At 53.2% G+C, this 14,345-nt stretch overlaps 1 protein-coding gene across 1 annotated transcript in view; it reads left to right on the forward strand.

The window, feature by feature from the left end:
- The window catches only part of LOC116950997 (rho GTPase-activating protein 24-like), a 53,355-nt gene extending 39,777 nt beyond the window's left edge, over nucleotides 1-13,578 (forward strand). The window contains exons 7-10 of the mRNA XM_032969259.2: nucleotides 584-657; nucleotides 2,144-2,265; nucleotides 4,987-6,250; nucleotides 6,736-13,578. Coding sequence (XP_032825150.1) covers nucleotides 584-657; nucleotides 2,144-2,265; nucleotides 4,987-6,250; nucleotides 6,736-6,985 — 1,710 coding nt within the window. The 3' untranslated portion in view covers nucleotides 6,986-13,578. The remainder of the gene's footprint in view (nucleotides 1-583; nucleotides 658-2,143; nucleotides 2,266-4,986; nucleotides 6,251-6,735) is intronic.
- The last annotated feature ends 767 nt before the right edge of the window (nucleotides 13,579-14,345 follow it).

Here is a 14,345-nt window from a genome sequence, read left to right on the forward strand (position 1 = left end):
TATACCGTACTTCTATGCTGTACTACTCGTGTTTATCAGCCCACACTGACCAGCGTGTTGAAGTATGGGCGAGACGTTATCTCCCTCACCTGGTATGCAGGAGGTCATGGGTTCAGTCCCGACCCTGACGCCTGCTGTGTATTTGGAGTTTGCGTGTTCTCACCGTGGTCGCGTGGATTTTTCTCCAGGTCTTCTGAGTTTTCCCCTCCAAATTTAGAATCAACGTGCATTTAGAGTATTTGGCTGCTATAAATATCCACGTGATAAGCCACTTTGTTGAGCGATCATCATATGTGGTCAGGCCGCTTCTGAAAAAGAGCCATAGAGCTCAGTGGGCCTTAGCTGGTAAAATACACACAGTGCCGTGGCCATAACCAGATCCCAGTGCTGAAATGACCTGTGAGCTACTCGATTGCGATTGCACATGGCAACATCACCCGCTATTTTGAAAACCTGGTATGACCCTCCTTATAAAGAGTCGTGAGGCTTTCCTGAGGTAAGGAAGTGGTAAATAAAATATATATGTAAATATTTATAGATGCTGACCCCTGGACCCCCGTCGTGCGATTTGCGTTTGCCGCAGGGATTTCTGGAGCTGTCGTGCCGCTTGCAGGTGCTGCCTCCTGCAAACTACAGCCTCCTGCGCTACATCTGCAGGTGCCTACCGCAGCCAAACATTGGCACGGGGGGAGCGTGCTTTGCCTATTTTGTTGTTGCTTTACGGTAATCCCTTGCCAACCTTGAGATTTGAGTACACGCGGATTTACTTCTGTCTACAGACCGCGAGCATCTCGATTTAAGAGTCGTCGCGCCCAAAGTCGTGAAATAAAAATTATCTCCGCCGCGTAGCATCCGCCACGTTGTCTCGCGGCCTCTCGCGAGACGCGAGGCAACCTCTGGGCCTGCAGCTACCGCCAAATCCTCTCCCTCTTCTCCACGTTGCTACCTCAGCGATGGGTTCGATTCACGCTCCGTCTCACGAAATAAATGTGCAGTGTACCAACTTAACAACCGCAGCCTGGAAATTTGAGTATCCACGGGTAACCACGGCGTTGAGGAAACCGCACGACTTAGTTGACACGTAACGGCATTACAGCGTGACATCACCGCATTGCGTGACGCCATCGTTACAAATGTCGTGGCGCTGCTTAGCTGATCAGCTGCCCGTCTGTTTTGTTGTACTTTCTGTATAGTCCACATTCATTTTGCCCTTAATCGTGGGCCCGAAGCATGCAGCGAGTGGTGCGAGTGTTGTGTCTGTGGCCTGGAGGAAGAGGGGGAGGGTGGGCTGAGCCCCTCCTCCTGCTCACTACCCCTTTCCCCGTCATCTCATTGTTACCGTCATTACCATCGTCAATATTAAAGGTATGTAAAGTTAATATCACGTTTATTTATGTTTTATCATGTTATTGTGTGATGTGCTATATTCGGTGTTTATTTAATAAACAAGCAAGTTATTTAAGCTATAATGAGTCTGACCGTGCCCGTGGTTTCCCTAACCCTTATTTCCCATAGGCCCCCTGTACTTTACTAACCGCAGATTTGCCAACCACGAGGGTTTTCAGGAACCTAACCCTCGCGGTTGGCAAGGGATTACTGTACATTATTGAAATAATTTTATCGGTGCTGAGTCACGAGACAAAATCAGAATGTTTATTTATCTTGGAGAGCTATGAAGCTCTTTTTCATAGATGTCCAGTCGTGATGGGTCGCAGCGGCTTTTTGCTGGCCATCGAACAAAGATGGTCACCGCATCGCACGCTTTCAGGTTCGCTTCTGCGGCCATCTGGAACGCTCTTCCGTCCGATATCAGGAAGCCACTGGAGCGATGCACTTTTAAATCATCTAGATTGAAAACTCGTTTCTTTCGAACTGCTTTTTGTGTTTAGTTTGTTGTCTTTCCCCCATACCTCCGATTAGCACGATTGGCCACGTACGGTGCGGAATGAGTTATACATACATACCGTGCTGAGCAACCGTGATTGAGCTAAAGACGAGACTTTGGGGCTGCGCTCTCGATGACGACGGCTCCAAGGTTCGTGGACCGGGGGTCTTGCCGTTTTCGTGCCCTGGTGGCCGTGCCCGACATCGCGTGATCGAGCGTGCGCCCTCTCTTCTCGCCGCCGGCGCGGCCCGCGTGCAGCTTCCTGGACGAGGTGCAATCCCACTCGGTCGTCAACAAGATGAGCGTCCAGAACCTGGCCACGGTTTTCGGGCCCAACATCCTGCGGCCCAAGACAGAAGATCCGGCCTCCATCATGGAAGGTGCGTCCTTGTCCTCCGTGACGCGCAATCGTCTTTTTGATGAGGGCCCGTGTGACTCCCACTGCCGCCCCCCCCCCCCATCGAGTCTTACCGCCGCCACCCCCCCCCACCCCGCCAACTCCAAGGCCCCCCTATCCCGTGTCCATCGTGGTGGGTTGTTTGATGATATTTTGCTACGCTGGTCTACTCGACTTGGTGGCAAGGTGGCCAGGACCAATTCACAGATGTCACTCGCCACCGATGTTCGCCGTGGCTGCGAATTGAGTCAACGTATGGTTCGTTAAACAGCTGGTGAACAGCTCGCTGCCTCAACCCCATAGACAGTATGGATAGTAAATGCTCTTAACCCGGTGCTGAAAAATGTGCAAAAGAAGCATGGACATGGAGAGTGCACGTTTGACCATGGGCTCGGTCAGGACACGACACTGAGAAGGATGACGGTCAGTGCTTGACACGACCGATGGAGCGTGTGTATGTATGTCCAGTCTGTTGTGGAAAAGTTGCGTTGAAATAAATAATATATATAAAAAGGGTAAAGCACAGTCCATGATAACACGTTGAGATGCATATGTAGGCCGAACAAAGACTGAGGCGTAATTCTCTTTGGTTCTTTCGGTAAAGTCACGTAGAAAATAAAATCAAATAATAATAGAATACGACGTTTCGGTTGCAACACAAGCAACCATCATCAGGTAAGAATGAATGATAAAACACAGACACGGGAACAGAATAGGCAGACACACATGCAGAGAGAGACACACCGAGCGAGACACACACCAAGCCAAAAGTAAACGTAATTCTGTTCACTAAATCACGTTATATCCAATTCGCGTTTTGAAAACATGCGTTATAGCAGAACTGACTGTATGTTGACGTGTATGTTGTATGTATGTATGTTAAAATTCCTTCACACCGTACGTAGCCAACCGTGCTAATCGGAGGTGCAGGGGAAGGACAACAAACTGAACGCACAAAGCAGTTCTGAAGAAATTCGTTTTCAATCGAGATTTAAAAGTACATAGCTCTAGTGGCTTCCTTTATTAGGAGCCAGAAGTAAACAAGACACCGCGGAGATGGAGCGAGGATCATCGCATCGCGAAGCCGTGAGAGGAATGGTGCCGGCTTGGGGTAGCCTTCATCCAGCAGTGGATATATCACGGCCGGTGATGACTGCCGCACCGTAATATATGCAGCAGACACAGCTCCAAATCGTTGTTTTCATTTTCTTTTTTATTCTCTCCCTATGCCCATCAGTTCAAGAGAGGTTTGCTTGCGAGACTCGTTTCGAGCATTTATATCTTCCGCTAAAGGCTTGAAAATAATTGCGGGGTATCTGCAGCTGCATGAGAAATAACCACAATGACTCACCGGCTCCTTCCCTGCTGGAGGTACAAATGCACGCCGGCGTGTTGCTTTGACTCCTATTTATAGCCTGCGCCAGATTTCCGTGGCTCTCTCAAAAGAACCCCCCCGACCCCCCGGCTAAAAAAAAAACATTCGGAACAAAAGATGCGAGCTGCGCGTATGAAATAGCGTAACAAACAAACAAAAATTTGACGTTTAAAATGTACAAATTTTAATCGCGGATCTTGCGACATAATATGGCGCTTGACGAACGTTCCGTATTTACGCCATGGGTGAAAGAAACAAACAAACCTGAAAAAAAGACGAAGCCAGCGTGGGGCGTGGGAACATACGTGACGATCAGTGCTCACCTTGCTCCGACTTGTGAGCGGTGAGATCGTTTCCGAGTGTGTAATTGGCTCGAGGGGGTGGCGGTGGTGGTGGTGATGGCTGTTGGGGGAAGGGGATGAGCTTGTCGGTTTGTCCAAGCAATGTTCCCGCCTGTACTAGACTGGGACAAATGTTACCATCGTCGCAGCGGGTGGTCGCCGGATGATCGTTTTACAGTGGAGGCTCTTCGGTTCATTTCATTTCTTAACTTACCACCGAGATTCATTACATCTTCCACAAATGAGGCGCGGGGATATGACATTATCAGCCATCTTAATAATGTTACGTTACCGTGTCAATATATTGCTGACTGAAGGCCTCCCCATTCCATGTTGGTCCTGGAGACTGACCATACCTCACCACACTGGTTAGTGTGGTGAGGTATGGTCAGTGTGGGTTGGTGAAGGGACAGGAGTTACCGAGCGCAGTGCATTAACCATTGCGCCAACACTCCTCCGAACCCCCCCCCCCCCCTTTGACTTATGAATAATTTATTTTGATTTAAAGCTTTCGTGACTGCAGGGATTCATATTCTTGGTTCTTTCGGTAAAGTCAAGTCACGACTGCAACACAAGCAATCATCATCAGGTGTGAAAACCTCAGCTGTGGTTTTCACACCTGATGTCGAAACGTCGTGAGAATTTTATTGTTTTAGATTTTTATTATTTTATTGTTCCCTTCTACGTGACTTTACCGAAAGAACCAAGAATTATGAATACATCTTTAGCATTTAATTGCGAGCGTAATTTTTCCGAATGCATCCGTCTGAATATTTACTGGTCAATAATGTCACTACTCTGCTCTCAAGTCAACGCCTTAAAGGCATGCACCACGGCAAACCAGGAACGAGAGACAGTTGCATTCAACCCACAGTTTTTGCAAGAATCTAAATCATTTTTCAATGTCGCTTCATAAATCACAACAGTAAACGTCTGTCGCACATCAAGCTAACGACCGCCCTCCCCGCCCCGCCACTCCACACCACAGGAGCCCCCCTGATCCAGCAGCTCATGGAGGTGTTCATTGCTGAGCAGCACCGCCTCTTCCTGCGGCCGTGCGTCGACGCCCACGCGTCCCGCCTGCCCCCGGGCAGCCTGGGCCGCCCCGAAGGCCTGCGCAAGGACGCCTGCAAGGGCCCGCCGCTGCTTCTCTCCGGCGGGGGGGGCACAGCGTCATGTGGGCCGCTGGCCGGGGTCGGCCGCCCCTCCGCGTGGGGGGCCCTGCCGCTCTCCGAGTCCGACACGTGCACCAGCGGCTCCGAGCTGGGCGCCGCCGTCATCTTCCGCGGCCGCTCCGGGGGCGGGGCGGGGTGCCGCCCGTTGCCGGCGGTGGCCGACCCGCTCGGGAGCCCGCGAGCCGCGGCCGCGCGAAAGGGCACGGCCGCGCTTTTCGGCAAGGGTGCGGTCGCGAACGGCTCGCTCGGCGGGGCCGTCGACGGCCGCGGCGAGGCGCCGTACCGCGCCGGGCCCGGCTGCCCCCCGACCGGCGGCCGCAAGGCCGGCTCGCCGAGGACGGGTGGCCCGCGGTTCGGCCCCGTGCCGCTGCCGCCGCCGCCGACGACGTCGCGGGGCGCCGCGTCCGACACGCTGGAGTGCTCGTCTCGCCTCTGGGCCGCCAACGGCTACGCCACAATCCGCGAGCACAACCGCAGGCCCCCGGGGCCCGAGCGGGCCAGCGGGTGCCGCGGCGGCGTCGGCGCCGGCTGCGTCGGCGGTGGCGTGGGCGGCTCGGCCACGCTGCAGAGGATTTCCACGTACGACAACGTGCCGGCCGAGAGCCCGTCGGCCGGCAACTCGGAGGAGCAGCGCAGCGTGGACAGCGGTGCGACGTGGTCCAGCTCGTCGTGCGAGATCTCGCTGGGCGACGTTGCGGCTTCCGCGTGCGGCTCCACGCCGGCGTGCTCCTTTCGCGACTGCGGCTACGGCGAGCTGCGGGGAGGGCGCGCAGAGCCGCGGGGCGCCCCCGCGCAGCTAGAGGGCCTGGTGGAGCGGGTAGAGGTGTGCGTGCGGAGCAGCGTCACCACCACCACCACGAGCCGCATCAACGAGCCGGCGCTGCTGCCGCCGCTGCCGCTGGCGCCGCAGCCGCTGGCGCTGGCGGGCGGCCCCTGCGGGGGAGCCGGGCCGGGCGGGGCGGGGCCGCTGGGGTGCGATCCCGACGGGTCGCACCACGAAGCTATGCAGGAGCTCGTCGTGGAGCTCAAGATGGAGTTGAGTCGACAGAAGGCCGAGTACGAGCAGAGGATAAAAAGGTAGTGCTGTTGTTGGCAACGGTTTTGTTGTTGTTGTTGGGAATTGGATGCACAACTGACAGGACCAGCTGCTACCGGGATAGATTTAGATGTAAAATTGTGCGTGTATGCGTGTGTGTGCACGCACATGCGTGTGTGTGTTGATGTGGGGAGCGGGAGTTTAGTACATTGGAAAACCCGAATTGCATTGGCAAACCCGAATTGCATTTGACACTCACGGCCGACATCAGTGACAAATATCTGAACCGGTCCCGGGCCTCCCCTAAGTCACACCCATAAACGATTACCTGGTGCGGTGTGGAGACATCACCACCGGGGGACAGACAGACGGCCGGGGCGTGGTGCTGGCCACCCACCCCCTCGTGTGCCGCGTCGCCCTTCACGGGCGCTCGCTAACAGCGCACCCAACAGTCTGGCGAGGCTCTAAGCGGGGTGCCTCTGTCTCTGCGCGTGTGCGTGCCCGCGGTGCCCGTTCCACGTCGCAGCCTGGAGGCGAGCGGCGTGGACGCCTGCCGGCGAGCTGAGCGCCTCTCCGAGGAGCTGGAGCAGGAGCGCGCGCGGCACCGCATGGCCGAGATCCGGCAGCGCAACGCGGAGCGCGCCCGTCAGGACGCCGAGGCGCGCAACCGCGTCCTCCAGCGGGAGATGGAGCACTTCTTCGCGTCGTTCTCCGACACCGGCCAGCCCGAAAGCACCCAGATGCCCAAGCGCCGCGGCCACCTGCAGCCGCGGTAGCCATGGGCGTGGCGTCGCGGGCACGCCGGGTCGACCGACGACCCGACCTGCGTGACCTCCCACTAGGGGGTCCGGCTGTCCTTTGCCTCTACGGCGGATTGCGGTGATTGGGACGCGAGCCCGGCGATGGGTCGAGGTGTGGAGGCGGCGCCACGGTGCGAGCGTCAATACACCGCCACCGCCGCAGAGGTCTCGTCCGTTTGTTGTTGTTGTTATGCACGGGTCGACAGTGGCAGCGAGACAGAACGACTGTTGGTAAAAACGAAACTCGTGGCGGGAGAGCGCCAAGACATCAGGGGGACGACTAAGGCAGGGCTTAATTTCTCACTGGATATTTTCCCGGACGGACCCGGCCGAAATGAAGCTCTGAGAAATGAAGAGAGCCCACATGACTCTGTTAGGCTCAAAGGGGGTCAGCGCTTTAGGGTCGCCGCCTTAGCGTCAGGGACTTTTTTGTTAGGATCGGCGTCGGTCTCCCTGCTACGGTTACCGTGTTAGGGTTAGGGTCCTGGTGTGTAAAAGTCAGGGTTATTGTGTAAGGGTTGGGGTCCGTGGCGTAGCTATCGAGTGTGCAGGCGGTGAAACTGTACCGGGGCCCACGGCCTGGAGTGGCCCAGGTGCTGGGCTGCAAAGAAGGCGAGGAAATTTAATTTGGACAGGGAGTGGCCCCATTTCGTACCTTGCTATGGGGCTCGTGCCAATTACGTTACGCCACCGATTAGGGTATCATTGTTTAGGCTTGACGTTTTAGCACTATGATCACAGTGCGTTGGAGTGTAAGAATTTGTATTACATATAACGATTTTGTATGAGGTATTCGGGTCAGGGTTATCGCATTGGCGTTAGGGTGCCCGTGTTATCGTTAAGAGGAGATCTTAAAGGGTCATCCGGGCATTTCCTCGTAGTGCCATGGATTGCCGGAGGCAGTATGAGTTAAATAACAATGCAATTAATATAATTTGTGCACGATAAATTATGTTACGTTTGGGGTTACGGTTGGGGATGATGTTTAATGTCGGATACATGGGGACAAAGTTCTAGTTTTGTTGGTGGCTACGATCAGAGTTACAGGAGTGGCAGCGAGGGATACAATCACGACCGCCTGGGTTCTCGCGGTTCGTCCTGCACAGCTCCCCGACGCGTTTTCGTTTCGTACCGAGTGTCGTTCGGCGCGACCTTCCGACGTTTCTCTACCACCCGCTGGGAGCTTCAAGGGAGCTACCGACGCATGGAGCTGAAACGCCGCGGGGCGTTGTGCCGAACGACACACGGCGCAGCCGGGAACGCGCATCGGTAGAGGAAGAACATTCCGGCCTTTGGACGCGAGAGAGCTCAAGGTCGACATGGGACTGTTCTGAAGGAGCGATGGCGACTTTTGCCGCAGCGGCGGCAATTCATCTCGGAGTGATCCCTCCACCGGACGGACGGCAACGGATGTCGCCTTTCCCTTTTTGTCCACGGAGGAAGGCAACAAAGATGAACAGCTTCGATTTCTGCGTCGGGCGAAGACTGGGGACAGACATTTCTTACGGACGCTAACCAAGGTGCTATTTGAGTGATGTAGGCAATGCGGCAGCGGCGTGCCGGACTCTGCGGCGCGTCCGTGCTTACGTACGGCAGGACCCTCCTAATCGTCGGGACAGAGCCACGCACACTTCGGTTGCTGCTACGCCCAGACTCACAAAGCTCCAGGCCATGAGATTTTCTTCACCGTTAGCCATGAAACCAAAAATGAAATCCCTCTCTTACTCCTCCCCACCCCCGGCGCACGCGACCGCTCCTGCCAGGTGGCCGGTGGGCTGGGTTAACGTCGAGCCGTGAACAGCTTTGCGTTAAAATTCATGACCCCCCCCCCTTCCCCCCAGCCAGAAGATGCTCGCGGCGCTTTCGCGTGGATTTTGCTCGCAGGGTGAGATTGCGAGCGCCCTCCCCCACCCCCCGCAATGATCACATCGCCCGGAACGTGCCCAGTCTCGTCAGGTCTCGAAAGCCAAGCCAGGGTTGAGCCTGGGCAGCGCTTCAGAGGGGTGACCGCCGTGCATAGCAGGTCGCTTGGAGGATACGGGGCGGCGTCGTCATGGGCAGCAGAGGGCAGCGCAGCAAAAGTCCATCGTTGCACTGTACTTCTACGCTTTCCGCTCTTCACCAACGCGCGTTGATTAGCGTGGCGAAGTATGCTCAAATAACCCCCCCACCCCCCTCCCCCACGACCCGCACGGTGTGGGGAGGTCCTTATCCAGCCTTGGATTCACAAATGGGATGTGCACGTAGCGTGTACAGTCACGGCGGTCGAGGCAAAACGGGAGAGTGGACGCGGCGCAGTTTCCAGTGACAAATTGTAACCGTATTAAATTGAAATGGGTTACATGGACGGGAACTGTCCACTCGTGGCGTGGGCTCTCAGGACATCGAGGTTTTAAATCCGTGTGAAGCAAGGGGAGCACAACTCCGGTTCCGCGGAGCAGGCAAAAAAAATCTACGTTTCTAGGTTTCCGTTCCAACCGAGCTCTCATTGGCTCGAGCCCTTAATTGACGATATAATTTGTTCAGACCTTATTCATCGCCCGCAGCTATGAAGCAGTGGGATATTCTGCACTATCTGTACAGCCTGCAGGGGTTGTGGCCCACAAGCACTGGAGTTGTGCACTCCTGGTGTCAGGTAATCATGAGTCTGGTCCAGGTTGTTCATTATATTTCCTCACTCCGGGTTATGTCCATCTGCTGCCCTGGCAACATCATTTGTACCCCCTTTTTCCCACGGGCACATTCCAAGCCAAACCAGCACCGGGCCGTCACGGTACGGTGTGGTTTCCGCTGGCTATTTGCCATTCCGAACAGCAAAAAAACAAACCGTGTCTACGCTGGCCTCACACGATACGACACCGGAATCTGGCTCGGGGGGGTAGGGTCGGGGGGAGGCCAAGCAGGGCCAAGGGGGCCGGGGCTCACGACGTCACGCTCATTTGCGCGTGACGTCGAAACGGTACCCTGCGAGGATGTGGCGTCCACTGAGCCGCCACCGGCGCGCGTCTCGGCCCTTCCGTTGCACGTGACGTGTCAGCAGCACGGTTCGGCTCGCGCAGTGGAAATAGCCATCGGCGAATCCTCCCGAGCTGAACGGTGGAAAAAAATTGGCGTTTGTCACATTGACTGGGCGCACCTTGACGGTGCCAAAGTCATCTCATGGAGTCCACCCTGTGCCGATCGAGCCTACTCATGGTGTGCCGGAACACAACGAGCCTTGATGAGTAGAGAAAGGATTTTTTCGTTTGCCCAGTTTTGAGTCAAAAAATAAAAAAATAAGTCGTGGTATTTTCTTGATAAAATGGTGCTTTTTCAACCAAAATCAGGATGAAATTAGTATTTTCCAAGACACGAATTGAGCAGAATCTGTCTTGCAAAGTGGACCTGTGTTAAAATATGTTTTCTGCAACTATTTTTCTCCCCATCAAGTCCAGACGCTCAATAATGCCTATGTAACCTGTTTAAGTATGATTTTAGTCAAAGGAATTTGTAGTTAATGGGCAAATTAACCTGTTACTCATGCGCGATATTTATTTGCTACATTTTGCAGCGAGACAGCATGTGCTATGCGATCATTTATCCCCTTGCACACGTGCACATTAGGAAATCTGAGATTCGCATTAATGTATTTTTCCTTTGAGGGTGTGAAGGGCAAGTGAAGTTCATCACAAAATAAACGATAGTAATTCATATTTGTAATGCGCCGCACAGAATTCGCTCCCTTGCGAAGAGAGCGAACGACTCAGAGGCACAAGGAACCGCAGACAATCAGGAAAGCAGCCGGGCCGGTTGGCTTGTGCCATCAATTGCCCAAGTTCTGCGGTCCTCTATATACGAAGATGTTTTCAGATAATTAATGGGTGCTTACATGTGGCAGGAAAACCAGAGCACCAAGAGAAACCCCACCTGTGCGAGGGGGTATCAGCACTCTATCCAGGAGTGCCGCGTTGGCTAGGAGATGTTAACTACCTCGCCTGGTATACAGGAGGTCGTGGGTTCGATCCCGACCCTGACGCCTGTATATTTGGAGTTTGCGTGTCTCTCCTCGTGGTCGCGTGGATGTTTCTCCAGGTCCTTTGGTTTTTCCCTCCCACATTTAGAAGCAACATGCGTTTGCTATAAATGTCCACATAAGCCACTTTGTTGAGCTATCATTTGTGGCCAGGTCGCTTCTGAAAAAAGAGCTATAAGCTCAGTGGGCCTTACCTGGTAAAATTAATAGTTTAGTTTTGGTGGAAGGCCACGCTGTTGTTGTCGCCTGGCAAGCCAAGGTATGGCACCCCAATGCCCATGGCAACGGAGTTCCTCAATATTTGTGTGATCCACCAACCCTGGATTTGCAGTCGTGCATCCCCACTGCTGTAATATGGTGACAGCTTTACAAATCACGGTGACATCTACAAATTCTGAAGGAAAATATAATCTCCACGTAATATTATGGTCATGACCCTCGACGATTTATATTTCAACAAAAAATAATCTAAATCCCAGAATTCATAAAAGTATTGTTTTTACTTATTTAAAGGCCCTCGTTTTTCTGTGTGCCTCTACAAGATCTTAAATTTAAAACGTAAAAATAAAAGAAAAACCTAGGCGAACAGAATGAAACATTCACAAAATAAATAGAGAAACGTAAAGCTGAGGAAAACCAAAGTGTAAAAAAGGACAAAAACGAGTACTCCTTGAAGTTAGGTATGTATCTATTTATTGCGGAAGACATCACGCAACAGACACGTGGCAACCTGGCAGAGGCAAAGTTTCCACCCTCCCACCCCCCACTTTGCCTTATCGATTGCTGGGAGGAGAGGTGCTGCCAGCAAGCACCCTGTAAGGGCCAGGCTCCGCGTGCTATTATGAAGGTTTCATTCTGCACCGCTCATGCCTGGCCACCTTTGTCTCCCCAGTTGCTGGTGTCCATCACAGCAACCACACCGCTGGAGATTCGTGTTAGGCTGAGTCAGGTTTGATTGTCCTGTGTGACTGCTGCATATTCGAAGGCCAGTGGAGCTGGTATTCATTTGTATAGCCTCTGAGGGTGTAAAGACAAGTTACATTTATTTTTGAATCAAACAGTGAAGCTGCGACTTGCTGACAACGACGTGCGTGGCATACAATCTAACCTGTGCTGTCGAAATGGGTAGTGCAGTGCGCTAAGCCTGACCATGCAAGCGTGACACCACCTGCCCCTGGCTTTTCCCTGCGATCGTCCTCGTGTACATGTTCCTCTCCTGGGAAATCTGCGAGTCTTCCCAGGTTTTTTTTATCAGTTGGATAACAACAACATTACAACACCACTCACCTCGCGAGTAGCTCTCCTTCCTTCCGAGACCGTGAGATATTCCGCTTCTCTTCCGAAAGAGGTGACAACCGTAGCGCATACACACACGCGCAACCTTACACGCACACAGCCAGCCAGGCACGACAGAGCGAAAGTAACCCATTCCTCTCCGCGCAGCTGGGACACAAACACAAAGAGCCAATTGTGTTAAACAAACAGAAAACTACAAAAGGTGTCGCGAGCCCTCGGGGCTCGTCGTCGCGTTGAGCCCCGAACCGAGAGTCCGCTGCGCACGCAATCACGGGGTGACCCCCCCCCCCCGGCTCGAGACTCGAGACCCCCACAAGCTGAAGAGCGGGCGGGGGAGGGGCGGCACGTGCCAAGACGTGAGACGTGGACGGTGCCCCCGAATCCCCTACAGCCGCCGTGGCTGGCACCGTGCCGGGCGGTTCACGACAGACTCGGAGACATTTCTCCGCGCCTTAACTGTGGAGCGACAGGAGTTCCCCCCGTCGGGGTTGGGGGGGGGCACCGATGATCCGAAGGATTCCCCCCAGCCTCGTGCTGCGAGCGCGGCCCGTGGCTCGGGGACTTTCTTCCTGCCAAAACCTTAAAACAGCAGCGGCGGCGGCACCGCAAGCGTTTTGGAACGATCACTTTTTTACATTACCGTTTCGTTTTTAAATCTTTATTATTATTTATTACTACGACGATATATTATATAAAGAAACATATATCTAGACATGCGAATTTTGATCAATTGCACTCGGTTATGTAGACTGCTATAATTGAATAGCTTCGCGATGGTACCATGTACCAGCGCCGTCTGCTCAGCACCCTTCAGAATCTCTGCGGCGTCTCGTTCTCTCGTGGATTGTACATTTCACCGTGGCACGCGCGCGGAACGCACATTTTGCAACGTTTCTCCCAGCCTGGCGATCGGTATTTAAGCACTACCACGGTCCTCCTCGGTGTACACGCGACTTCACATCGGCGCCGGCCACGGGATGATCTCATTTTTTTGGATTTGTAACACCGCCGTTATTTATGCTTGGCAATTGGCGACCTTGCGTTATTTATTGCCAGCGGAAGGCAAGTTAATTATATAACATGGTACAATTTAGAACTCAGTTATTGCTCGGTAGTAAACATAAATAAATTATTTACCAACTATTTACCAGGGACGTGTGTGGATATAAGAGTTTTGCTTTATTTGAACAGAAATGTCATACTTTTTTTGAAAAACTATAATAGTAATAATAAAACCATAACAAAAAAAATACCCAACGCCGATTTTTTTTGTGCCTGGTGCGTTATTTTGGGAAGATTTCTTAAATCTCCCCCCCCCGCCACCCAACTCTGCCAACCACCGCCTGAGTCCACCCAGTGGTATCCACTGGTACACCGCGGTCACTCGCTCGGCCAGGGCCCTTGCGGTGTGGTAAAGCGTGGGTACTCACAGCTCTTCCGAGAAGTCTTTGTCAGCATGGAAGAGTAATTGAAAGTGGAGCCAAAGTTATTTTTTCTTTAACCGTGTGACAACTCAGGAGACCCAGGATGTCTTATTTGCAAGAGTGTGACCCCGGTGGGTCATCATACCCTGGCCCACAGGGACTTTATATCACTCCCTCAAGTAGAGGTCCCTTCCGATAACATCGGTGCAAGCAAGCAAGTGCAGGGCTGCACCTTCACCTTTTATAACGTTTAGACTCACGTGTGCTGTGTGGCGTGCTGTTCAGTGTGGGCCTTGTGTCGGTGACCTGGTTCTGGCCAAATATTTTCCACGTTTAATCGCCTTGGAAGCTGTGGAGCGACCTCACAATATCGCAAAACGAACTCTGTAATCAGCTGCTGTTGATTGATTTTTCATTTCACTCGCAAAGCCTGCGACAATAATTCCTGTAATGAAAAACTGCCAGCTCGTAATCCTAGCGCTCGACTTAACGACTGTTCCTCCGAACCAACCCTCTTTTGGTGAAACCTACCGTCATGAAATAATGCCCTATCATCATCAGCCATTATCTATCCAATACCGAATGAAAGCCTGTGTAAACAGTC

Source organism: Petromyzon marinus, chromosome 41 (assembly GCF_048934315.1).
Source record: "Petromyzon marinus isolate PM22_M1 ecotype Great Lakes invasive population chromosome 41, UKy_Petmar_22M1.pri1.0, whole genome shotgun sequence".
NCBI lineage: Eukaryota > Metazoa > Chordata > Hyperoartia > Petromyzontiformes > Petromyzontidae > Petromyzon > Petromyzon marinus.